This window comes from Cinclus cinclus, chromosome 4 (assembly GCF_963662255.1).
Source record: "Cinclus cinclus chromosome 4, bCinCin1.1, whole genome shotgun sequence".
Taxonomy (NCBI): domain Eukaryota; kingdom Metazoa; phylum Chordata; class Aves; order Passeriformes; family Cinclidae; genus Cinclus; species Cinclus cinclus.
The window spans coordinates 6,861,584-6,888,434 of NC_085049.1; the positions used below are offsets into that span (position 1 = coordinate 6,861,584).

Here is a 26,851-nt window from a genome sequence, read left to right on the forward strand (position 1 = left end):
AAACTCTTAAGCACAGAGACACAGAGTGTCACAAAGGAAAAAAAAACAAAAACATCCTTTGTAAGAGTACCCTGGATGCTAAAAGCATCCATAAACTCAGCTATGTTCATATTACCCCAAATACCACTGTACAGGTCAGTTTGTCTCACTGTTTGTCAGTTTGCTCTCACATGAACTTGACTGAATTACAAGCCACCTAGGAACAACTGAGATTCACAGAATTGTTTAGGTGGGAAAAGACCTTAAGGAACATCATTGCATTCAACCATTAACCCAGCATTGCCAAATCCACCACTAAACCTTGTCCCTAAATTATTTTCTCTGCAGAGCTTTCCTACCCACCATCAGATCAACACTCCTATCCAGCTTCGTGTCATCTGCAAACTGTCAGGGAGCACTCCATCCTGCTGCCCAGAACATTGATGAAGACATTGAACAGGACAGACCCCAGTTCTGAGCCCTGGGGAACACACCTGTGACCAGGTGGGTGTAGCTCCATCCCCCCACCCTTCTCTGGGCCTGGCCATCAGACAGTTTTCTACCCAGCAAAGCGTACACCCGTTCAAGCCATGATCAGCCACTTTCTTCAGGAGAATGCTTCTGGATATAGCATCAAAGGCTTTACTACAGTCTAGGTGGACAACATCCAGAGCCCTTCCCTCCCTTGCTGCTGCTTCACCAGCTAGATTAAAGCCAGGCTAGACCTCTGGACTGTGTCTCTGCAGGACTCTACCCATTGCTAGCTCTTTGCTGCTTACTCTTCATAAGCCAAGCAACCCAGCAAATGACTCCCTGAAGAAGTCTGTCTTCCATCTCTGCAGGCCTTGCTGTCTCTGCATGGAGACTGAGCTGTGCTGGGAGAGGCCAACACACAGACACAGCCAGGCAGCAAGAGCAAGAGGAGCCCTTCCTCAGCTCCCTAAACCCCTCTCACACTTCACACTCTTCCTCTATGCTCTTTCACTACTGGGGCAAACAAACTAGGGAACACAAGGGAACAGGAGAGGGCTGCTGCAAGACCACCTCTGTTGGACCACACCAGTTTTGCCTTTCCTCATGGGAAGAATGATACTTCCTGCACAAAGAGTCTCAGAAGCTCTCACTCTCTTTTGAAGTAGAACTCACAACTTTTCAAGTCTTTCTTCAAGAGGGTCTCTGACTTGCTGTCCTAGTATGTTCGGCTTGAGACTCAGCTATCCTAAACACACTTCCCATGTGAAATAATTAAGCAACTAGCACTAGATTTCTTCAAGCACCAGCAGCACAACCAAAGCAGCAGATGAAGTAAGTGGAAGGACACACTCAAGGCTCTGAAGAGCTCATGGATTCAAGTGCTGCTTCCATCTGCTCTGCTCCAGCAGCCTACACCAAGCCCTTAGAGAAGATCAAGACTTGGAAATCACTGGTGACAACAACGTTCTAGACAGGTCTGAGTCAGGCTCCTCAGAAAACAGGGATCTAGATTTTGTGGCTAAGCTAGGGGGAGTTAAGAATCACCCAAAGCTTAATAATGTTCTTTAAAAGGCATTCTGAAGGCAGTGCATGTACACCACTGACAAGTCACAGGCATTCTCCCACATGAAAGCAGAAGAAATACACGGAATAAAATACTGCTAAATACTTACTTAATCTTCTCATATTTTCAGTCAACCTGAAAAATAATAGATAAAAGCAACTTGTTAAATAGACAATTAGTGCACACTTGTGTACACTGGATCCCTGAAATACTCTTCACAGTTATAAACTATATGTGCATAAAGCTTCATTCTTGCCTCTTGCAAAAGGTGTTTCTAGTAACTAATAAAGTCTATCTAGCATCAGACTGAAAACTGAAGTTTAAAAGCTCTCTAGCCTAAGACTTTGTTCTGGGAGGCATGTGACAAAACCTGGTAAACAATACAAATCTTATTTTATTTCAAACAGCAGATAAACCTAAAATCTCATGTTTTGTCCAAAGCAGTCACAAAACTTTCGAGGTAGTTCTGTACTTTTGGTGTTATTATTTGTTATTGAAACACTTGTTCAAACTATACAAAAGGTTGGTTAAAAAGAAAAAAAAGTGAGAAAAAACCCACAACTTGTAAAGGCACCAATAATTTCTGACAATGACATTAGGGATTTACCTTCTAGCACTAAGTGGCTCTTCTGCTTCCACTGTATTCTCTTCTGGCTGAAATCTGAAGTCCTCAACATACTCCCCAAATTTGTCACCAAACCACTTTTGGAGTCTTGAAGAGACTGTGTGACTACTCTTATCTATAGAAGAGAAGCACTAAGTATCAGGATAATGCTAGAAGACCTCTTTATCCAATGCCAGCCCCTGCCCTCACTGAGAAGTACACTGTACAGCTTCCTTGTCCTTCACCAACACTCTTTGTGGAAACTTGCAATTCACTTTTGCCATTGCACAGGAACCCCAGCTGCATTAAATTGGTAAAATGAGACTAAAGGTGGCTCCTGCATTGCTCTAAGTACAGTACATGGAAGCATCTTATTACCCAAAATACAAATAGTAAAACATCTTAACAAATAGTAATTTTCAGCAAACACAGTAAAAATATTTTCTGGTTAAGAGGCTTCTGTAAACAAAACACTGACGTAAATCTCAGTGCTCCCTGTTGTGCTGAAGGGTCACCTTGAAAAAAGCAAGTGCAAAGCAAAACACTCCTGGGCAGAGAGCTGGACAACCACCTTGCAGCCACAGTGATTTGACAGGAAAGGGAGGTGGAAGCACAAGCAAGATTCTGCAAGAGGCATTTTTACTTCCACTTTCCAAACACTCCTAGTTTATAAGGATTGTGCCTGTGTGTCTTTCTAAAACTATACAAAAAAAACATGCAGTTTCTTTTTTTGTAAAGTCAGTCTTCAGAAATTATGCTGCATATGGCACTTCCTATATATGGAATATACAGTCATAATACTACCTGGTAATAAATAATTATTCAGCAAAATAATGAAGTGATGCACACTTTCTGTGAGTCAGTTTAAGTGGAAAAATATAATACAGGGTACATGGAAATATCATCAGGGTAAAAGCCTTTAGGCACAGCAAGTGAGAACAAAACAACCACCTGTAACTCACAAAATTGTGGTCTAAATGGAGCAGACAATTTGGAAATGTATCTCAATACAGCAATGTCACAAACAGGAGACTCATCATAATTACTCCAGGACCAAATTTAGTACAGAACTCCATTACATTAATATATGATTAAACAAAGGCATGTAAGATTAATCAGCCAATTACAAAGCCAAAATGATGCATTTAAGCTCACGAGAAAAAGCCACTGGTGCTCAGAAAATAGAATCAAACTATTTATTAATGATTTACAATGAAATCTAGACAAACGAGGAATCTAGTGACTGTTTGCAGCTGAGACAACATTTCCATTGGAGAATAAAAATAGGAAGTAGCTTCCCACATGCTAATACTTCAGAAAGCACTGAGAAAGAGATTTTAACAAGAGAAAAAAATGTCAGGTTGTAGTTCATATAACAGAAAGCATCAACACTACGGAAGTACAGGAGAGGAAATTTCAGATTTAGTCCACACATCTAAAAGCCTAAGTCTCAATCACAAGGAAGGGAAGTTGAGATTGAGAATCTGACTGTTGCCTTAGTTCTTTCAGACATCAGTACACTATTGAATTCATAATAAGCATCAGCTTGAGAAATGTAGATGACATTGTAGGTGTCAAAAAATTAATAGCTCTTTAGCTTACTCCTTCTCCAGAAGGTATCTTCTTTTAGAGGAAGGAATTTGGTTAGTGGCATAACAGAACTTCTGCAATTGAGAACAAAACAGAACATTTTTCTATGTATTACACCTGTTTTCTGGTAAGTGAAGGATCAGCAAGGCACGGAAGAATGATGAAGTGAGCCAACAGGTTTCATTACATACCTAAAAGCCTTAAAATACACAATAAATTCTTTGCTCAGGTATGCAAAGTCAACTACCAAAAGTAAATGCAGAATCATGTAGAGAGAGAGAAGTTGCTTGAACTGTCATTCATATTCAGCTTCTTCAGAAGCAAGCACTGATCTTCTAAAGTTAAAAAAAGAAAGAAAAAAATCCAACTGAACTGAAATGCTGTTAGAGATCTGACCAAGCTCACCTGTTCCATTGGCTTGTGCTTGTGGCTTTGCAGGTTGCTGAGCTGCAGACACCTCTTCTGCCCTACAAAGAAAACAGAAACACTGTGAAATGTTCCAGAGGAAGAACTTATTCCCTTTTAGGTAAAGGAAGAACCAGAACCTCAATGGTTTCCATAGCTGAGATTATACAATCATGACAAGAGAAAATACAGCTTATGGCCTTTCACAAGACTCAAAATATTCACTGCACTTAGGATCCTGGGAAATGCCATCCACTGTGAGGAGAGGTGGAGTTTAGCCCTTCCCATCACCAACAGCTCAATTTCATCTTACAACTGCTCAACAATGTAGTATCAAATTTCTTGCATTATTTATGCCTTTCTGTGGTATATTCATTGCAATGCCTGCCAGGAAAACTCTTCAGAGCCATGACTTTTCCCACAGCAATAAATTAAAAGGGATTCCATATCACCAGTTGATAACCACTGCAAAAGAGCAAAACCACAATTGAATGCATGAATCTTGAATTCTGCCATCTCTACTAGGGTCAAACACCACTCAACTTCACAAGAGGAACACGTGGTAAGTGTTGTAAGCTCTCAAAATACACAGATCACAACTAACTTAAAAAATACCTTGAAAAATTGAAATAGCCTGAAAAACTGCAACAAAAATGTTCTAAAATGTATGTCAAATAGCAGGCACCATTGGTCTCACCTTTCAAAAAGAGTCAACAATATTCTCATCCATTTAAAGTGAACAGATTTTTTAAAACACAAACGTTTCTGGCATTCTGCACACGTACAAGGCTTCAAATTACATTTGTACACAACCTCCAACTGCCAACTTGTCTTGAGAATACTTCAGGCTTCAGTCCCAAAGTCTTCAGTCATCCATGCAGATATCATACAGAAGATTCTCCTAATGAAGCAGAAGCTTTGACAGCATAATACCAGCCACAGCAAGCTTTACTTGACAGGGAGTTTTATGATTGAAAAGATTACTTCTTGAAACAAAAAAGTGTCAGCTGTGCAATTTCATGATCACTCATTTATCAGAAAATGTGAGTACTTTCAAATGTTCCTTTCATCTTTTGCTCCTCAGGAAGGGAATCAAGTGAAACATGGTCAGCAAATGAAGAGCAAGAAGAGGGATTCCACTGCACTGAGCAGACTGCAGCAATACAGATGGGTATACAGCCCTCCCTCCTGCTGTTCCTCTAGAAAGGACATTAAGAAAAGATGTCACGGTACTGTCTGCACATGGAAAGGGTCATTACTAATGTGTGCTGTCTCAATATTACCATACATCGATGGAATATGAGGGAGAAACTATAGAACCTGTTACCTCCCTCCATTCCTAAGCACTCCCCATCCTTAATGAGCTTTCCATATCCTTGTTCATTTCTAAAAAGAACGTGTGGAAGTAATTTACTGATTTATGAATTACAGCTTGACATTTATTGGTGCTGATGAACTGAATTCAATGTTTTAAGCCTTGAAAGACACTTGCTTTCATGACACGTCAGGACTTCTCCCCATGGCTTCTACATCTGCAGCAACTCTTCCTTTCAAAAGCCACCTGAAATGCCATCAGTTTATTTTCTTCAGCTAAACTCTAACGTTGGTTCCTGTGCCATTTTCCCCCAGTTTCTATATATAACCACGGGTTCCTCACCTAAAAACTCCTCCTATCTTTGCTTCGTCTCCCCCACTCTTGCATCTCCTCCATTTCCAGCTCTCAAAAGACAGACAGCAATAAACATGATCAAATTTGCACCAACTATTAGACAGCAGTGTCTTTTTTTCCTCTATCAGCCACACATCAGATAGCTACACCATATAGTTGAGCATTTTCATCTGAAATCTGCCGTTGGAACTGAGTTTCATTGAAGCTGAAGACAGATGGAAAGGAGGTGGTCATTCACAAGCAGGCAGGAGCCAGTTACTCAACCCATTCCTGCTGAGTGGAGGCACTGGCTGGAGTGGTGTCACACCAGAACAACTCCTGTGACAGAGCCAAGACGAGATCCCACCACTGCCAGTTGTCAGTCTTCAGGCTGGGTCTTCCTTTGACATGCTGGGATATATTTTCAGAAGCAGCACAGCATCATTACTCCCCATGTTTCTTAGGCAAAAAAAAAATCAAGAAATTCTCATCAAGAAGTAGTTCTGTACAGTAGCCTTACTGGGCTCCATCAGGAGCACATGACAGCTGGCTTTGGCCCTTCTTGGTGTTTTTGTTTCATTTCTTTGGCAATGTCTTACTTGCCATCTGCCTGTTACTTCTTCCCCGTGAAGAACGTGACCTTTACGAATCATCAGGTTAATGACAGCTCATTACTGCACCTGTGAATCAGGTTATAATTAGCCACTTCAGACAGATCCGGGACAGGAAGCTCAGAATTCATTGTTTGGGCTTGCACACCTGCTGGGAAGTTCAATTCCAAAACCAGGTCATGTTGAACCATCCAGTTCATCAAGACCACTGACGGAGGGAAGAAATTATCTTTCTAAGTTTCTGAACCACTGTTCATGCCAGAGATTATTTAAAAGGCTGAAAAACAAACAGTCCCCAGAATAATGCTGTGTTCCTATGTGGGCTTCCTAGCTGCAGCCTGAACCTAAGAAAACAAGCTGCATTAATTCCTCTTGGACCACACTTTCCACCCAGAAAAAGGGTGTAACTGGCAACACCAACACATCCTCAACATGAAACTAGGTCATCTTCATGCAACTGGAGACTGAAGCCAATTAAAGCACAGGCTGTTTGAAACAGGTAAGAGCAATCTCAGACATGGGAGACAACAAACACAAACTGCCTTTTTTTGTTTTTTTCTCTCTCTCTCTTTTTTAATATAGTGAGGTCAGGGAAGCGTCAATATTAATGAATATTAGAGCTGCTCATGACCAGGACACAGGTACCAATCAAAAGCAACCAGCACACTCTGATGTAGTGTCCATTCAGTGCTGCCCCATGGAACAGCACCCAAGTGTCATTTATTTATTTGCAAGTATAACACAAAAGTTAAGGGAATCTTGACACTGAAGGCCATTTCCCTTAAAAAAATAATTTTTCCTTGTGCATTTTAGGCAAGTTGAGATGCCTGTTGATTCAGAGAATCCCCCAAAAAACTGGATGCAAATCAGAGCTGCTGGATACAACAGGTACAGTCAGTGCCATGATGTTCTCAGACATATTCAAAGCAATTTTCCCAAAGGCTAACTCTGAGTTCAAGTAACCCACCGCCAGTTTTTCAACCACTGTTGTAGAAGACATTCAAGGCTGTTAACACCTTTCCTATTGCTCAAAGCAACCTGAATATGTGTGCACTTCCACCAAAACCACATTCCAACCTCAAATACACAAGTATAAGCAGGTATTTTCTTAGCCTAGTTTAAAAACATATCTTTCAGGTATGCATGGCCTCTTACCCTGAAGAGCTGTTAAAAAACCAAGTTAAATAATTTTCCTGTTTTCCATCTCCTCCCCATTAAAATACACCAAACATTTCAGAAGCACTTGCTGTTCTCATCCACAATGAAGGAACAGTGATTTATAGAAGCAATGTCTATTTGGTCCTTGTAAAAATAGTTCACAATCATACTAATAACAAGGTGTGCCACAGGCTGCTGCTAAGTGCTGTTGCAAAACTTTTTGTTATTTTTCTTTTCTGCATGATTGTAGTTCACAATTTGCAAAATATGGCAGTAACAGCTCATACAAACTATTCCAGATTATTTATGCATCATTCTGCTTGCAAAATGTCATAAGCTTCAGCTGCCATACCAAATGCTGGGATGTTCTGACTGTATCTGTGGAAAACTTTAGCTGAAGCCACTATATTTCTGATTAATCAGATATACAAACAATGAACACCATGACAAACAAAAGCACCAAAAATCCTCTTCTTCCACTCCACCCTCTTCCCTGAGCACAACTGTGACCCCCACGAAGGGAACCCATGATCTTCACTAGAAAAAACAAAAATTTAGATTGTGAACTTGTTTTCTCCTTGGCAAACATTTTGCATCACGTTTTATATTACAACATGTACTGATATGCATCACAAATACTTTTGAATACTGCAACTTTTACAATAACTTTTCTTATAAGAATTTTATTTATATAATATAAATATATAATTTTCTTATATATTTTTTCTTAACCAGCATAATTTGGTTTTCATTAGCAGTGTACTAATGCAAAAAGAACAGTACATGCAAACCCCAGGCTTCAACTAAGTACCATAAAGCTGCTCCCTCCCCTACCAGGGGACATATGAATATCTATTTTAAAACTGCAAACAATTACCTTAGAAGCAGGGTAAATTTGATATAAGCAGACAGAACTGTCTGAAGCTAGTTTGCTTAATAAAATTAGATTTCCATCAGGCATAAATATGGCCTATTACATATTTGACTAACAAAAGCATTTTAAAATGTCCACAGTGAAGTGCAAAATACAGTAAGCAGTGAAGAATTTCACACAAGTTAAGGAAAAATCATAGGCAAACAAATTTTTCTCCTCCTGGGTAGAAACTGAAAAATTTTCAAAGTTTTATTTTTACTTATTTTGACTATATTTCAAAATCTGTATTTGTTGTCACCTTATGCATCCTGCCTGTCATAAAAAGGTTGAAACAGTAGCAAGACCAGTTAAACACTTGGGTAGAGAGGATAATTGGCTGAACATAATCCCCAAGTGCAATACCCAAACTGACAGGACTAATGTAATCCTTAGGATATCTAAATGGCACTCAGGAAGCCATGTCATCCTACCTTAATTTAGCAATGTCACTCCTGCTGGAGATTTGCTGTTGTCCCCAATCCAACAAGGCACAGATGTTGACACAAACACTGATAAACAAAGACCTTCCATCTATTTTCTCTCTAAAACCTGTACTCATAGGCTGCAGTAGGCCAGATCAGACTCTGTCAGCCTTATTATTGTTCTGAAACGGAGTAGGATGATGAGCACCTTCTTGCAGAAGAAGACAGCTCCTCATCCTCCTCCAGGACTCCAGCCATGAGATGTCTTCCCCCTTCCCTGTGCATGACCTGGAGTCCAGGCATAGCTGCCCTCGGGACAAAACTGAAGGTCTGTGCCAGCACTAAAGCACGTGGAATTTGCATCTCAAGCAACTTCTTCAAGGCAGCAAGTCACAGGCAAGGAAGTATCCTTTCCTTAAGCATCAGTTTCATCACCAACAGCAGGAAACGATGCTCACTGCTCTGTACAGCTGTCACTGTGCTAGCAGATACTCTCAGCATGCAACAGATTTCTCCTCTTCAACTGTCTATCAGGCAACACCAGCCTAGGTACACAGCCAGACCAACCAGCACAGGCAATAAAAACGCACTCTCACCTCCCAGCCGTAAGAGCAACTTTAAAATGTCACTCAAAAATAGTCCAGATCAGAGCAGTCTGGGCCACCTTTCTACTGCACAGTTGTGGTGCTGGCTTTGGGAACCAGACTCTTCCACAAGGACCTCTGAGAGCCCCTTCTGAGCTGACTTGGCAGCACAGGTCCAGACTTCACACAGACCAACCAGTCATTTTGGAAAACGATCACTGTGAAATACCACCTAAAAAAATCCCACTGTAGTGGGTACTGAGAATAAGAGGAAGGCCTAATCTATCTTTTATCTAAAGCCTTGGTGCACCAACACTCTGAACACTGTTCAAAGTCTTAAAATAGTTAAAGAACGGCAACTGAATTGGTGAAAGGGATGAAGTACTCTTAAAGAGACAGTGGAAAAGCTGGAACTCTTTAGTTAGGAGAGAATGTAAGAGAAGAAAGGACTCATTAAGGATGGCAAATAAACTGAATGCTGAACAGTAATTCACCAAATCTTTCAATTCTGTAGCTATGGGGCACTTTTTGAAACCATTATAAAATCTGTTATAAAGGAAAGCAAATAAAATGATTCTTTAGAGTTAAGACAGGACTTCTGTAATATATTGTCTCCATAGCTGCCAGTGGAAGATAACTCCAGCAATTAATAGTGTCAAATAAATTCATGGATAACAGGTCTGCAAACAGAGATGGAAGTGAAAGACAGCAATGCAGCTTCTGACACCATAAATAAAGTATGTGTGTATGCTTCCAATGAGTGTTTGAGGGAACAGGGGGTGTTTAGCCTGGAAAAAGGGAGGCTCAGGGGAGATCTCACTGCAGTCTACAACTGCCTGAAAGTGGGCTGTAGCCAGATGGGGGTCAGCCTCTTCTCCCAGGTAACAAACTATAGGACAAGAAGAAATTACTTCAAGTTGCACCAAGAAGTTTTAGACTTGGTATTAGGAAAAATTCTTTTACCAGAAGGGTTCTCAAGCACTTGAACAGGCTACCAAGGGAAGTGGTTGAGACACCATCCCTAGAGGTATTTAAGAGACCTGTAGATGTGGCCCTTGACTACATGGTTTAGTGGTGGCCTAGGCAGTGCTGGGCTAATGGTTGGACTTGACAATCTTAAAGGTCTTTTCCAAACTAAATAATTCTGTAATTCCAGAGGAGCAGGAGGTAGACAACAGAAAGAAACTGGGCCCATATTTTGCCTATAAATAGCTCCTATTTTCATTGCCACCAGTGGAGGTGGACTGCTAGCTTGAGCAGAAAGGTATTTTTACACGTGAGTATAGAAGAAAGTGGGAGGCTGGGAAGAGTTTGCATGGCATTGGGAAACCACACATCCAAGCAAAACGTTTTGCCTGTCTGCTCTTGCTTGTCACCTCTAAGTAACAGGCAGTGCTTAGCATGTGATCACCAGCTCAGCCTGCACTATCTACTGATGACAGCACTTGGTGGTGAGCCACAGACCCTGCTGCTCAACAGAGTAATCTCAGCTACTGCTGGGGAAGATAAAACAGGCAGCTATGTACACAAGGGTTCCAAAACAACCAGGCCCCCAAGTAAGTGCTATGGTCTTAAGATCTATGTAGCTAAGCAGAGTAAGGAGACAACATCAAATGCAATGCTTTGCATCATCAAGATAGATGTCCTTGAGGCTGAAAGGACCTAGGGACATGGGGAGGTGTTTCTATCTGTCATTGCAGTGGCAAGGAAGGCTCAAACTCCAGTTACTCACATGTATTTAGGGCTTTGCTGTGGTACTGGGACATCCTTGCTGCTGCTAGAATAAGAGTAACACAGACTGGGCAGTCTGGAGAAGGCACAGGTTTTGAGAAGGATAAGCACGTACAATGGCATGGCAAAGGCTCTGGCATTCAGTAGTTCCAGGTAGGCAAGATCCCAAAGGGAGGGCATCAGAAGAGATGAAATGAAGAATAGAAAGTGGCATGGCACTTCTGTAGCTACAGCAATATGTATGGCCAAGTAACTTGTATGTACATGGATGTTAATTATGTAGTTTTACAGGACAACACAGACAGCTGCACTCTCTGTGAACTACAAATTTATTTTAAGACCATCTCGGCTGGAAACATATGCTTTTACCAGCACCTCCCAGAGACAGTGAGAGATCTCAGCTTTCAGCTTTACAGTGAAGGTGTTTCTCTTACCTTGCTTTAAGTACTTCATTGACTCTTTGTTCTAGTTCTAATCTCCTCTGCCGTTCCTTTTCTAGCTCCTGCCTTAACGTTTCAGCGTTTGTTTCTTCTCTCAGCTTCCTGAGCTCCTCCTCTGTTAATTAAAGAAGAGGACAAAGATTTAGTTACTCTGAAGTATTTCTATAAGAAATTTCAAGTCTAATTATGACAGATTAGGTGGGGGGGATTTTTTTTAGCTGTGCTATACCAAATACGTTCACCAGAAAAAAACAAGTATTCAAGGGCTAGACAGACTTCATAAAAAGCACACAGCTGTATCAAATGAGAAATGTTTCATTACAATTGTTAAGCAAGGAGGAAAACAATATATAAAGTTTTCTTCTCAAGATGCAAAATAAGCCCTTGGTACAAGCTATCTTTACTTAAACATGACATGCACTTCATTACCCAAAGAAATAATCAGCAGGAAAGGCTGTCTATTGCTAAATCCAGTGGTCATAAAAAAAGTTTCCTTCCCTCATGTCTGTGGGTGGGAAAACACAAAACCATCAACTCAGAAGTTATATGATGCCATATAAACCCATGCCCATCAATTTCTGGCACCAAGTCAGATGGTCCTTCTATGAGCCTCAGCAACTTAAATTTTAAGAAAGGGCTGTAAAACAAGAAACTAAGTTAAAATTCTTACACTTTTCCAAGGTTATTCTGTACCCTACTAACTTCCATGTAATAATTATACACACACATATATATATACTCACATATTTACTTCTACAAACACACATACACTCTCACAATGTTCTTCACAAGAAATTAGTAACAAGTATGCATAAGGCTTTTTTTGTGGCTAATTAGCCTTGCTTTTTTGTCAGTGTCCTTGCTCATGACCTTATTTTACTCTAGAGTTAAAATGGGGTCACTGTTACTGAGAACTTTCCCCAGACAGGCGTACATGAGACATGGCAAAAATAAGATTGGGAATCTCTCTCTCTTTTTTGCCTTTTTAGAACATTTTGTTCTCTGGGCTGGTTTTCAAGCTCAATCATAACAATCAACAGTAGAACAGCAGGTGTATTTCAAGTTTACAACAAATCAGAACAGAAACTACTTGCTACTTCCACTATCACCACAAACACAGGGGGTTCAAGGTTTTTACATTGTTTTACAGATTGGCATACTGTTATAACCTCCAGAGGGTCTTTACACAATGTCTTTTGTTTCTTTTTGCATATTGCCCTCTAGATCTTTGATAATCAGAGAATTTTGATATCTGAGCCTCTCTGACTCCAATCACCATGCTTCTGGAGAAGCTCTGAAGCCATAGTGCAGATGTCCAGGGGAACTGATGCGCTCTCCGTGCCCTGCAGGAAGCCCTGGTGCACTGTGCCCCATCACTTCATCTGCTGGTGGCAGATTGTACTCCTGCAGCAGTAAGAGCTTTAGAGCACAGAATTAGGAGAGATGGGAAGAAGACACATGAATCAAGGGGCCAACACAATGGCTTCCACTACAGGATGAACTCCATTAAAGAGAAGGGAGTGCTGTTATTTATCCATCTCCCCACTGAGAGACAGTTAGTGACCCTGGGAAGAGCTCGAGCACAGAAACCACATTATCCTCCAGCAACTAAAACTGAAAATCCCCAAGGGTGGGGTAGGGAAAGGTCACTGTTGCAGTAGGTATTGTCTTTCCTGTAAATAAATGGAAAGATGTGGCTACATGGAGCTGCTACTTCTACATGGAGCTGCTCCTTATTATGTATCCACAAGGAATTTTAAACATAACAAGAAAACCAGATTTATAATTTACCCTACTTTCAAGGACTTGCCTTGTTCCAGAACAAGAGCCTGCACACAGCTGAGGAGAAACATCTGTTGCACTTCAAATGTACTGGAGCTTGTGCAATATCATGAAGATATCACAGAAAGTTCCAAAGCTTGATAGAGATGTTATCTTCTCAAGACCATTAAAGGGAAAAAAATTTTCATTACACATTTTTTGTTTTATTAAAGAGGAAATGACTATGCATTTTGTGTACATAAGAAAACCACACACATTATAAATTAACCTCAATGTCCTTGAAAGTCAGATCTTCCAGCTTCCTTAATTCCAGTTGTTCTGATTGTGCTACATCTTGTACTACTAAAACCAAAACAAAACGTCCAGAAATTTTACCTCTTGTCCTCCAAAGAGGACAAACAGTGCCAAATATTCTTTATGGAAAGAGGCTGAGTTAAAGGGTACACAGTGAAAGAGGCAGAACTTCTGTAAACAAACCAAAAAATAAATACAACATCCAATCCTTAAGGACTGTCATAGCTTCACATTTCAGAGCATTTCCTAACTTTCCCATACATGACTGCAATTCAAATCCACCCCATCAAGTCCTTAAAGCAGTATTTGTTGCTATTTTGGCAGCAGTGTGGTCTGGCACTGCAAAACCTCCGTGTTCAGTTAGTTAAATACTCTTAAGTCTGCTAAGCAACAGAAGGGAGGGGAAGGGGGGGAAAGTTCTTCCTTGCTTTCTCCCCTGAAATAATCTACTATTTGGCCAAATTGATGTACACTTTTAAAGCAGATTTCTCTATCCCTGAAGAGTCCACCTGCAGAACAAGTGAAGCTGGCTACAAAGAGCAGAGGTCACAGACCCCTGAGAAGAATCCACAAGAACATTTCACCACGGTATCTATCTACTGAGTTTTACCTTCCTTGATGATGAGAATGGAGGGTGCCTCAGATTTCATCTTCAGTCAGTCAAAATTCAAACATCCCCCCCACTCTGAACACACTGCAAGCTTCCAGGTTTATCAGTTTCCATAATTTCCTTCCCAGGCATAGCCATCACAGCTCACTATCTTCCCCAGGGCAAGAAACATTAAAATATTGCTAGAGGCTCAGTGCATGTCTCAGTGCTGGACATTCAGGTGAAGTGAGCAGCCATAAAGGTGGCCTGGTTAGAGGGGGGAAATTACTGAAACAAGAAAGTGTCTGCTGAAACACTAACAGAGAAAATGTTGGCAAGCCTGGGAACAAGGCCTGGGAACCATTGTTAGGAAGTGCAGCTGGCCTCTCTGAAATGCATAGTCTGGTACCTAGAAACCTGAGATACCATTGATAAGCACTAAAACAAGGAACCACAACAGACACTTATCATCTGGAAAGGTGAAAAATAGTCTGAAAATGGAAAACATCCTGAGAAAGTAAGACTTGGTAACTGCCACTGGCTCTTGTATCTGCAAGAAGAAGAAAACAGTCTAGAAAAATAGTAATTGAACTGAGAGAAGGGAAAACAGTATCTGTTGGCTCTTCTGGGTGAAATACAGAAATTAACAGCATCTATTGGCTGCTGAAACAGTAGTGTCCTACACTTCCTGATTTCTCTCTGATATGACTTAATTTTCATCCAAAACAAAACTTCTCCTACCAAGAACTTTGCATGCTGCACATCCTTTTCCTCTCCTAAACAGGATGAACTCTTCACACAAACTTCCTAGGAGATTGTGGTTCCTCACCACATGGTTTGTCCTCCCACATCTGGGACGGTTTGGCTCATTCTGACATCTATTAATGTAAACTTTTGCATATGTGCACGTAAACAATCCATCATAATTACATTTTCTGGGGTGTTAATGGAAAGTTTGCTTCATTAGTGAAAAGTTTGTAGCAGCCTGTAACAGTATACACCTACTTGGTTGCTGCCATACTACTGATTATTATAAAAATTTGTAACAGCTCAATGTATATTTATGTGGGTGTATATATATATTTGAGATATAAATCATAGGTGTAGTTGCTAGCCATTATTTTTGGGGCAATTTGTAATAAAGTAGAGAATTTAGAGTAAAAAACCTCCATGCCCTTGAGTCTTAGAAGCCTATGAACTCAGTCACACACGACATCTAAATACTTACATGGTGGGTAGCCATTTAGGTTGTGACAGCAGGTGTTACCCTGAAAAAAATGCTTTAGAAGCTCTCTAGCAAAGTCAACTTTTGCAAAAAAGCAGGACAATATCTGGATGCTATTGCTCTTTTAAAACAAGCTATAAAAGTCTGTAAGATGAGGCAACAGTGGTGTTTCAATGTCAGTAATTATTGCACTTACTATTGCAATGTAAACCCTAGGAGAACTGACCCCATAGTAAAGACCATCATCAGTGATGTATCTCACAGGTTACCAAAAAACTTACCCATTTCACTTTTCCTATAACATTTTATCCTCTGTGAGATGCAATGGAACGGTCAGATTTGACAACTGAAAATTGAAAGACTTAACATTTCAAAAATCTTAGCTGATACCATGCAACTGCTAAGACAGCAGTTTTGTTCCACTATCTTACAGCATCAGCCACTACAACAAATGAAAACTTTCCATTTGCTCCTCAGAAAACTTGCCTGTAAGAAATATTCTGACAAAAAGCACTTAGACACCCAAGCATTTAGCTCTGGTGAGACTGAACAGAATGTGAGAAAAGAAGTATTTAGAAAAGAAGGATGACACATCAGGCTAGAAGGTGTGGCAGAAGGTAGGATTTCTAATTCAAAACAGTTTGTGTGGTAAAGCGGATGTTTCCCTTAATCCCAGGATTGGAGGTAGATCAGGGAGCCTCCTCCGAGCTGTTTTATATAATACCATTTCTTCTTAGACATACAGGTATGTTGCAAAATCCCCCTCTGGGACAAAGTGACCAAAAATTTCTTTGAGAGCAGAGCTAGAGACCACCAGTCACCGTTTCTAGCTACCTGAACTCAGTTTGGTGTTAAGTCTAAGGAAACTGAGTGAAAAACTAGAAATGGCAAATAGCACGTGTGCAACCCTATCATATTTACACGGGGAAACACCAGTACTTAACAGGACAAAAATAACCCTTCTATATCTATGTTAATCGTGGTAAATCTCCTTACAACCCTTTGAACACTACTGGAGTTCAAGTATGTTATTTAATTGTTACTAAACACACTAAATCCTAACTATACACTTTCAATCTGGGTCTCACCAGTTGTGCTGATGGAGCCAGACACTAGGACACTTGTCTCCAGGGCAGGTGGCTTTCACTCTTACCAGACTCCCAATTCTTACAGAAAGATAATATGTTCACTTTGTCCCAGGTAAACCGACTATGGCACTACTAACAACATGTCAGGAGTCTGAAAACAGATCTATTTTTATCATCATAGCCACTGAAGAGCTTTTAGACTTCCCCTTAAAAACCAGCAGCAAATGGCAGTGCTGTGAAAGACATGGAATGGCTCCATCACTTATGATAAACCAAAGACAAACAAAGAACATTGTCTGACCAACAAGCAGTCATGGAAGAAGAACCTGCAATGGAACTCCCTAACTTGCTTCTGTCCTGACTAGAGTTATTCTGCAATTCACATACTTGTCTGAAAACACATTCACAATTCACAGATATAACTAGATACAGCTTAATTGTGCATTATTTGTCACCTGTTCTTCTAATCCATGATTTCCCTTCTCCAGGGCGTAAGTTTTTTTCCATCAGTGACTTGAGAACCATGGAGATTGCCAAAAAACTTGTCATAAATCTACCCAAAAAATTTCAAACAAAATACTACCTTTTGATCCCAGACACTGTGAGATACCCTACTTCTTTGCATGCCAGATGCTTGGTAAAGTGTTTATTTAAGCCATCACACTAGCAGCTCCATTAACTGTCCTTTTTTTCTTTAAGTCACCTCTTAAGGTCCCGTTGTCTTTCATGCTTGGACTTGCCCATTTCACTTGGGAATCACAAAGCTCACTGCTACAGAGAATTACTCTGAAGATTTTATGAAGGAAAAACGAAAAAATGTCCTTTCTCAAAATGGATACCAGAACTGTTGTTCTCTATAGCTCTTCCAGAGTTGGACAACTCTTCTGTTTTCTTTTCTTTCTTTAGTGTTTGTGAACATCTTGATTTGTCAATTTAATGGCTTTCCCTTGTAATCAGGCCTCTTGCTTGTTCGCATGAATCTTTCATACAGAAAACATAACAAAAAAGATCTTCTAATAAGAATACTGGTGTCATTAAAAAGCCAAAAGGCAGACAGAATCATTAAAGATTAAGTATCTTTACTGAGTGCACATCCTTTCCTCCTCTCTGCCTTGTTTTAAATAGGTATTTTGGTACAGTGGAGAAGTGAAATGGATAAACCCCACATTTTCAATATCACCCTTCTCCAGCTAAGTCTGCACACATCGAAACAAAGAAGTGACCTGCCATAACCAGAACTAATAATACCAATTTCCCTTTAAAAGCTTTAACACAGGTTTGGCACTTAAACAATTGTTTTTTGCTTTGTTTTGTTTCCATCATTCCTTTGTGCTTCTCCTGCCCCAGTACCTACACTAAGCAGAGCTTTGGAGGACCAGTTTTTGAGCCTCTTTGCATACGCCTACAGGGCAGGGAGCAGCGTGGGCTCCTGCTCTGCTGGTAGGAAATAAGCCAACTCTGATCCAGAGACAGTGGAAGGAAGGAAGGCCAAGTCTGAACCATCATCCTCTCTCAGTCAGTTAATATTCACTGGTACTATTCGCCTCACCTGAACAGCAAGAGTTTCATATAAACTGTGTTCTCTTTCATATGATGAGGAAGACTGATTTAAAGAACACATCATATTTGACTAAGCCTCCTTCCTCCATGCAAACTGTTCCAGCCTCCTCTCTCACCATTCCTGCTATATCCTACTTGGAGTGGGCGAGGTTAGAAAGAACTAAGATGCCATTGCTAAGGTTTGTACAAAATATTTATGCTAACTACCAATTAGTAACTACATTTACATTTAGTGGTTTCAGGGGAGCTTTATCGTGTTGTAATAGACACAGACCTGGATCATTTCCCCTTCATTAGGGAAGGATTTTAAATTACACTTCCTAAAAATATAGCTTTCTGAGACAGACCCACTTCTCAAAACATGAAGTGGAAAGGTTTTTATTGCTAGATACACTTAAAAGGTCAGCTTAAAAGTCATGAAAAATACTGCTGCTCTATGAATTTTCAGAAATTTCAGAGAATAAAAATGCCAGAAGTGTTGCAAAACCCACCTAAAATAAACAGAGTTGCAAAAATGTTGTCATTATTGCAGGAATAGTTTTCACTCTGGGGTTTTGGCAGAAGTGAAACAGTCTATAAATGCTGAAATAACGTCTGGCTTAGGAATAGCAGCAAGCTCTTCCAAGGCTTTTGTGCTACTAAGCTGAGCAGGGAAATGCAGGTTCCACGTGGCGCTCCCAAAATCTCTGTCCCAGTTATACAAAAGGCAGAGGCACAACAGTGCTGACTATTGCCCTGCCTGGGTTTTCACACCCTCTCTGCAATTCACAAAGCCAAGCTGGACACGCACAAAAAAAAGCAGAGACAGGCACAGCCCAGGTACATAGCACAGTGTGTAGGTGGTATCTGTTCAAGGCTCTGGAGGAGCTCAAACAATACATCACTCTGAGCACTGTGCTGCATTTTGGCTCATCAGTCTCATGAAAAGGCAGTGACAACACCAGATCCTCCAGCATTTGGGCATCTTCATATACAGCATCATCACCTACATCATCACCTACATGCTTTGTACAATGACAGAGACAGATTGCACAAGCCAGGCTCAGAACAAGGATTAGCTCAGGACTCAAACCTGCTGCTGCACTGGGATGGAGTCACATCCTTTCCCTCTCCCCTGGTCACAGGAACCTCATGCTCTTGGAAACCAAGTTGAGAGTGAGCAAAAGCCCAACCTATCCCCTCCACCAGTAAGAGCAGAGTCCTTGGAGATGAGAAATGGAGATCTGAATGCTCATTAGTCTGTATTGAGGCCTCTTGACCCCCAGACAAATGCTCTGCACTGCTCACAAATGCCACTTCCAGTAGTGTTTCCAGGAAAACAAAGCTGGAGCTTTGGAGGGTTTTTGTTTTGCCCAGGAAACCTAGAAATGAACTCAACATACACAGTATCTTATATACGTATCTTTGGGTGTAAGCAAAACTTTTCCTACACATCTTATGAAACTTCCTGTAGTTTTTGAGAAGTCTCCCAGTTCAGAAGTCAGACCTAGAAAACTTTTAGAATTTGTTAGTAAGCAAGTGAGAGCACTCTGGTGAAGAGACAGCTCTATAGCAAAGCCTGGACTCACATATTTTTACTGTGTCATCTCTGGGTGCCCAGGATAAACATTCAAAATTTCCTACCAGTCACCACAGGCAAACCAGTCTTCATCAGAGGAACTCTAAAATCTAGAAACAGACATGTAAATCTCCCAGGGACACATTTTTAGTGCTAGGGAGTCCAGGATTTTAAACTGAGAGAGAAGACTTTTAGAGGAAGGAGCAAAGGTTGTGAGAAACCATGGGTAAGCTGCAGCACCCTTAGCACTCACCAGCATTGGCACGCTTTATTTCAGAGCCCATGAGGCAGCAGTGGGATCCCTTGGCCAAGGGTTGACTGTGCAGCAAGGAATGGGTAGTGTGGCCCATTCATAGCAAGCAGTATGGCCCACAGCTGGTATTTGGGTCTCTCACAAAGAGAGACACACAGCAGCTGCTCTTTACTGTCTTGCTGGGGGTCTTCATCTGCTGTGTAAATCAACTCATCAGATTCTGCTTCAAGATTTCTGAACCTAAGGTTCAGATTACAGGCTGCTAGATCAGTAAGAAAACAACAAAAACAATGTAGTGAACCTATTCTTCATCTATTCTTCTGCTCTTTTCTACATCTGCTATTGCAGCTGGTGTACCCTCACATCAGGAGAAATTACACCAAAGGTATTCTGACACAGCTGGTAATTGGACTCTGGCACAGCTTCACCATTTGTTGCATATAATTACTGGGACTGTTTGAGGAGGTATTAGCATTTCTGTACAGAACTGGACTTTTCAGCATAGGTCTTTTGCTGGTCAGTACAGGCTTGGCCTCTGAGGTTTAACACTTTCTAACATGCCAGTTCTGCCTGAGAATCATCTATGGTTTTCTAGAGCTTCACTTCCATGAGCTCACTATTCTGCTAGGTTGTTCTTAAGAAGAATCATCAGGTCATTTGCATCAGAAAGTGAGAGCCAAAGAAAATACTGTGGAGTTAGTCACATAAATGGTTCAAAAAGGCACAAGGATGAATAGTGTGCCAGAGCAGAAATTTCAATGGAAAAGCAGCATAATCCCAACCTCTTTTGTCATGTGGTATAAACATCATGACTGAAACCACTGATTTGGTAAGATCTTAAAGACTCTACTGCCACAGACTGCTGTATGGAGTGGAATGCAAAAACCCTTGTGGGAGAGGATTATATTTCCTTCTAGTACTCCTCATCCTCATGTGAGGTTCCTTTGATTTACCAGTTCATGACTAACCCTCTACTCTGACAGTCACCTGGTTTACTCAGTCTCAGCTGGTGCTACCAATTCCTCTTTCCTGAGCTGCTGAATTCCACATTGCAAAAGGCTTGAACATCCTTGAATTAGAATTAGCTAACACTTCATGTAAACCACAGAATGCATGTGTGCTTACAAAGCAGCTTGTGGCACCAGGACAAGGGCACAGATACCTCCAAAACTGCCCTCCATAAGCAGGCACAGGAAGCAAGGTGTTTACTTCAAACAAAAAAGGTGCAAAAGCAGAAAGATGGTTTTGTTGGTTGTTTTATCTTTCAAATGCAAGAGAAGCAAGCACAATTTTATTTTTTGTTATGATCCAACTAGGTTTTGAAAGGGAAACACTAGAACCCCTACTGTTATTAGCATATCAATCTAACTGCCCTGGGTCAGTGGTTGCCTTCCCAAACTGAGTCCTCACCCAGCCCAAGGCAGTGTTCACTTGTATTAAAAACTAGGTTATAATAACAGAATGTCCTTCAGAAATAAATTATTCTGATTGTCCCAGCTCCAAGACAAAGCTTTTTCCAACCACACTTACTAGAAACCCCAGCAGACTAAGCCCTTTGCACTTTTCCTTCAGCTGGTGTTCCAAGACTTTTTCTGAAGGAACCCACACTGATACCACAAAACCAACAGGCACATTTTCAGCATTCCTATGACGAGGCTCAGAACGAACCATTAGATCAAAGAGATTAAGACCATTCCCACACTGACAGGAAAAGTAACTTTAGCCTCTTTGGCTGGGAGAATCAGATGATCTTGCTTAAGACATAATCCAAGATGCCTTTCTCCTCGTGCCTCATCCTCCCATCAGTCTGCAGCTTAAATCCCTTGCATTTCCAGATACATTTTATTTGCATTTCCAGCTCTGCACACACTAAGCAATTCCTCCCCATCTTCACATCTCTGGGAGTTTAGATTACCTCTTTGCTAAAGAAGACAGACATCTCAGATGAAGATACTTTCCCCTCAGAGACAAGAGCTTGTCTCCATACCTACTTGTTCTGGATTTCCCCTGCAAGTTAGGTTTGGGATGTGTTTCACTGAAGGTACTACTCAGCCAAACTGCACCCACTGCTTGTGCCTACTAATGGTTGAATGCAGTTCAGGGAAAAACTTTAGCCAGGCACCTCAAATTACAGACCCACACTGATTTGCAGCTGTGTAATGTATGCGTACACTACACATGATGTACAGCTGAGAGGAAATCTCTGCTCCTTAAACCTCCTGGCTAATGACACCAATACAAACAGAAGTATAGAAAAGGCAAAAAAAAAGTCAGAATCAAGCTGCTAACAAATAGAACCACAGGACATTAAAAAGCAAATGCATGAAACTTTAGATATTTCCCTCATTAACTAGCAGTTGCTTTGATTTTTGCATGCCCAGCTGGAGGAAATGGAGTACATGGATGTGGCAAACGGTTTATGCAAAACTACAATCATAGCAAGGTGTCTTTAAGGGATTCCATAGTTAAAAATAGCATGGAAATGCTGCAGAGCAACTAGCCTTCCTAAAAAACACCTGCTGCAGCAATAGGATTTTTAAAAAATCATGAACAGGCTTTCCTCCAAGGGCAAACTGAAGTGAACAAACTGCACATTTCAAGAATGTTCTTCTGCACACCATTAGTTCATTCTCAGGAAAAAAAAAACAATAATGAAGCATTTTTAGTATCAAAAATCCCCAAATAACTCAGAAGAGAAGGAAAAAGGAAAGGTAAGAACTAAGGAGCCATACGCAAAAACTGAACTCCTACTTCTCTCCAATTGACAAACATGGTGACCTATTTCATCCCAAAATTTTGAATGGAAAGTGGCAAAATAAGGGACAAGCTTTTTCTGACTTATTTCTCAAGTTTATGATTCTTGCTCTTGTTTTTTTATGTACAGAGATACAAGCAATTTGTCAGGACAACTCTGTAATTACAGCTATAGCAAACATCAGGCTTTGGTGAAGAGGTAAGAGCTGGAGATATCCCTGGCTGACTCAAGCCACCCAGCTGAACCACCCCACTGGCCTGAACCCCCAAACATCTGCTCAAAGTTTACACAAAAGGATGAACTTCTTTATTCTTCACCTTGGAATTTACTACAAAGCTCTGTGCAAAGGAAAAATTATTCAGCTGCAAGTAACAGTTGATCAGAAGGTTTTGAAATTACAGTAAGAAGCTGAAGACTACCAATATTCAGAAATCTGTGTGCCCCATTTAGTTCCTGTAAGAACATACTAAGAAGGAGAATGAATTCACCAGCCATGGAAGTGCCTGGGAGCCCTATCCAAAAAGCACATCCTACTTCAAATCAGAAATCAGTTCCAAGTCCTAGATTTTCTGTTGCACATTAGATTGCATGGAGAAATCACCTGTCCCACCTTGTTTAAAAAGCAATTGTGTAACAGGAGCTTAAGCAATGTATCTCTGGGGATGGAAGGAGTACCTGGTAACTCTGTACCAAACAGTTAAATAAAAATCAAGTAAATCACTGAAACTAACAAGACAAGTCAAACAATTCTTTCAATTTTGCTTGATATTCCAACCATGATACCTCTTCCAGCTATGGGTGGAAGTTGACAGCAGCTTGTTATAAATTCCTGCCCAGTCTCCTTTATTAGGCCTCCCTCTTCTACATATCGGGGGGAAAACACATCAAAGAAATATTGCCAAGTGAAAAACAAGTCACAGAAAATTAATGACAAATCCTTGAGAACATGCTGAAGATAAAATCTAAGTCTTGTCGTTGGATTATAGTCAAGGAATTGAACAGAATCTATAGTCTTGTTATTTCTTTCCCTTAGAAAATATCTGACAAGCTTTGAACACATAAAAACAACCTTCATACTCTGAAGTTCAAAACCAAAATACTAAAATGGCTATTTTGGGAAGCAACTGAGCAAAAGTCCTCATTGGTTTATTACAGCGATGTCTATCCCTATCACATTATTTTGTCTTCCATTTTTCTGTTTTTAACTATCCTGTCTTAAAAATCAACAGTTCAGACCTGCTGAGAAAATCCCCAAAATCTTGCAGCTGCCTCTAGCCAAGAATGACAACTTTTTCTCATTATACATGCATACGTACATATAAATAAGCATAAACCCAAACAATTCACACTTGAAATCTACAGACACTCTTCTCTGTATTTCTTACAACACTTACCAATAATACATACAATGTTAAGAGACATGTTTTAAGGTGCATTATTTGCCACAAAAATGAACTGGTCTCCCCTTCATAAATCTCTTCTTAGCAATTACTATTAGAAAGAAAAACACCTACTGCAGGCACATTAGGGTTGACTTGGTTCTAAGACAACCTGCAGATGTCAACATCAAGATTTCAGCTACAAAGCTTCTGTCATATAATGAGTATGTTGCGGGGAACACAAGGAGGAAAAAAATACCCAAGTGACCCAGAAACCCTGGGAATGCTTTTAAGTTCTTCTTAGGGAAGCATAAATCCAAGCACTATCCGCACATCGGCACTTCTCATAATTCTGATGCTAACTTCCACAGTTAGAGAAATGTTATTACAGAAGCCTAAACCACCTAATCCTCTCCACAGAGCATTTTATACTTACGTAAAAAGTGTTTTTCCAGTAAGGCTATTTCCAGGTGACCTTTGATCTCATTCAGTCTGTCAGATTCTGTTCTGTTAAAATCCTGGACTCCCGATGCCATGATGATGGTCCCTGGACCAGCCTATAAGAAAACCAGAACATACTGGAAGTTCAGAAGGATTTTTTTTTCTTCTGTGTCATTTAAATATACCAACTGATTTCTGGGGCAGTAAAGAACCAAGCATGTGAGAAACATCCAAGTATCAACAACTCTACATGCTTCTTCCAGCATCAGATTACCAAGTGAATGAAAGCTAATCAAATGTGAGTTTACAGAACACACTTCAGAAAACCTTGGGAAGCTACAGAAAACAAGTATTTCCCCCCACCACCCTTACCAGTTCTACTGTATCATCATTTAAGCCCTTCTGCTGCTGACTGAAAAGCCATATTTATACTACCCCTCTCCTCTTCCCATAGAATGAATGGCCAATGCTACACACTTTAAACATAAAATTGTGAAGGCAGCAAAAGTAAGACTTTTCTAGATAATTACTGAGCTACTGGGAAACACATATTGTATATTTTAATATCCATTTATGGAACGTGCAACTTTCAAGACCACAGTCTCTCAAGCAAGGAAGGGGTTCCCCACTCCCCCACAACCCAGTTACTGCAGAAGGATGTTGGTGGTGCCCAGGAGCTCATCCTGGCAGGCCAGGAGAGCAGGAAATCAGAAGACTGCATGCATCAACAGATTTACCTGCACCCCCTGAATGAACTCAGCAGAATACTGAAAATATTGTAGGAAAGCAGGAATTAAAAAGCAATTTGATTAGTCAATGAGACCATTGACAACCACCACCTCCATGAAGTAAACACAGAAAAACCCCGAGCCCACACAGCAGAAGGCAGGTGATGCCTTCTTTCTCTCATAAAGTGGGTATTTTCAGACAGCAGGGAAAAAGGTGGCTTAAGGCATCTCCTGGGTAATGGTTGCTCAGCACTTGTGTACAGTCCCCACCAGGTATGAAAGATCTGTCAATGAGAATTACAGGAGCTTCTCTGGCAGCTTATACTCAAAAAACAAAGTGATAGACTACAGAAGCCTACATCACAGAAATTATCTCAGGACAAAAAGGACTTTATTTACCTATTCTGACTATTCCCCACTCCTTGTTTGAACCCTGATATAGCAGCTGCATTCCTATCAAACATCAGCTTGCATACATTTAACCACGACAACTTAAATTACATACGTATATAAATTCAAGTAATCTACAGGAGACATTAAATTAAGACATTTTCTATGTTTCAGGAAAGATGTGCAGAAAGCTTACTGATAGCAAGGTACTTTCACAGTTGGGATTGATTTGCACTTTCAAGATAAAACAGTGTGGAAATACATATTAAACATCAGTTTTCTTGTTTGAACTGATGCTGAGTTTAAGCCTCAGAATTTGCCTATACATATAGATGTATATATATACATATAGACATATTAGCACTCTGTAGGCAGTTACTGCCCAGCATTTACCTAGCACCAACTCCCCACCTGGGCTTGCTCAACACAGTGCCAAGGAGAGATGCTATTTCCAGTTCCCTAAGCAGCACCCACCCACACAGCACTCTGTCAGCACTGCTGGCCCCGACGAGGAGCAGAAGCTGTTGGCTCAGCAGCTGCCTTGGGCTACTTCCCATTTTGGAACCAGCACAAATCACACCAGAGCAGAGAGGAACAGACCCCAGGGCAGTCCTCACACGGGGAGCTGCAGCACAGCATCCTCCTCACCATGCCCCACATTTCCATTTCCAGGGAGGTGTAGTGAGAGATGCCATTTGCAACTGCTCCAGCCACTGCACAAGATTATCAGAGACTGTTTTCAGATGAGCACAGGATGTGAATTAACCTCTGTGGAGATCTCTTATCTACAGAGCTGGGTTGTATCTATTTACACCACAAGATTTAGTGCTATCACTTGCCAGACATTTGGAGAGCCCCAAGGAAAGTGGTGTGACTGAAGCTGAAAAGCAGCATCTTTACAACACACTCCAAGGGCAGGCACAAGGGAAGTGTTATTAAAATACAGACTGCTGCCCAGATGTTAATGCACAGCTTTCTGTACTGTACACCCACATCTAGCACACAGGGACAATCTCTGCTCCCAGCATGCAGGAGTTCACAGGGAGCTGTCTGAAGAAACAGTGCCACTGCTTAAATATTTTATTGATAAATAAATAAAATCACATATAGGACAAAGAGCAAGTACTCAAAAGGAATGTGTCTGGACTCTGCACATCAGCCCCATGCTTAGACAGCAGCTGGTTCCC

General features: G+C 40.8%; 1 protein-coding gene across 1 annotated transcript in view; it reads right to left on the reverse strand.

Moving 5' to 3' along the window:
- Positions 1-26,851, reverse strand: part of GRAMD4 (GRAM domain containing 4) — a 48,723-nt gene that overhangs the window by 15,648 nt on the left and 6,224 nt on the right. The window contains exons 2-6 of the mRNA XM_062491595.1: positions 24,542-24,662; positions 11,617-11,737; positions 4,116-4,177; positions 2,124-2,256; positions 1,626-1,651 (exon numbers count right to left, since the gene is read on the reverse strand). Coding sequence (XP_062347579.1) covers positions 1,626-1,651; positions 2,124-2,256; positions 4,116-4,177; positions 11,617-11,737; positions 24,542-24,662 — 463 coding nt within the window. The remainder of the gene's footprint in view (positions 1-1,625; positions 1,652-2,123; positions 2,257-4,115; positions 4,178-11,616; positions 11,738-24,541; positions 24,663-26,851) is intronic.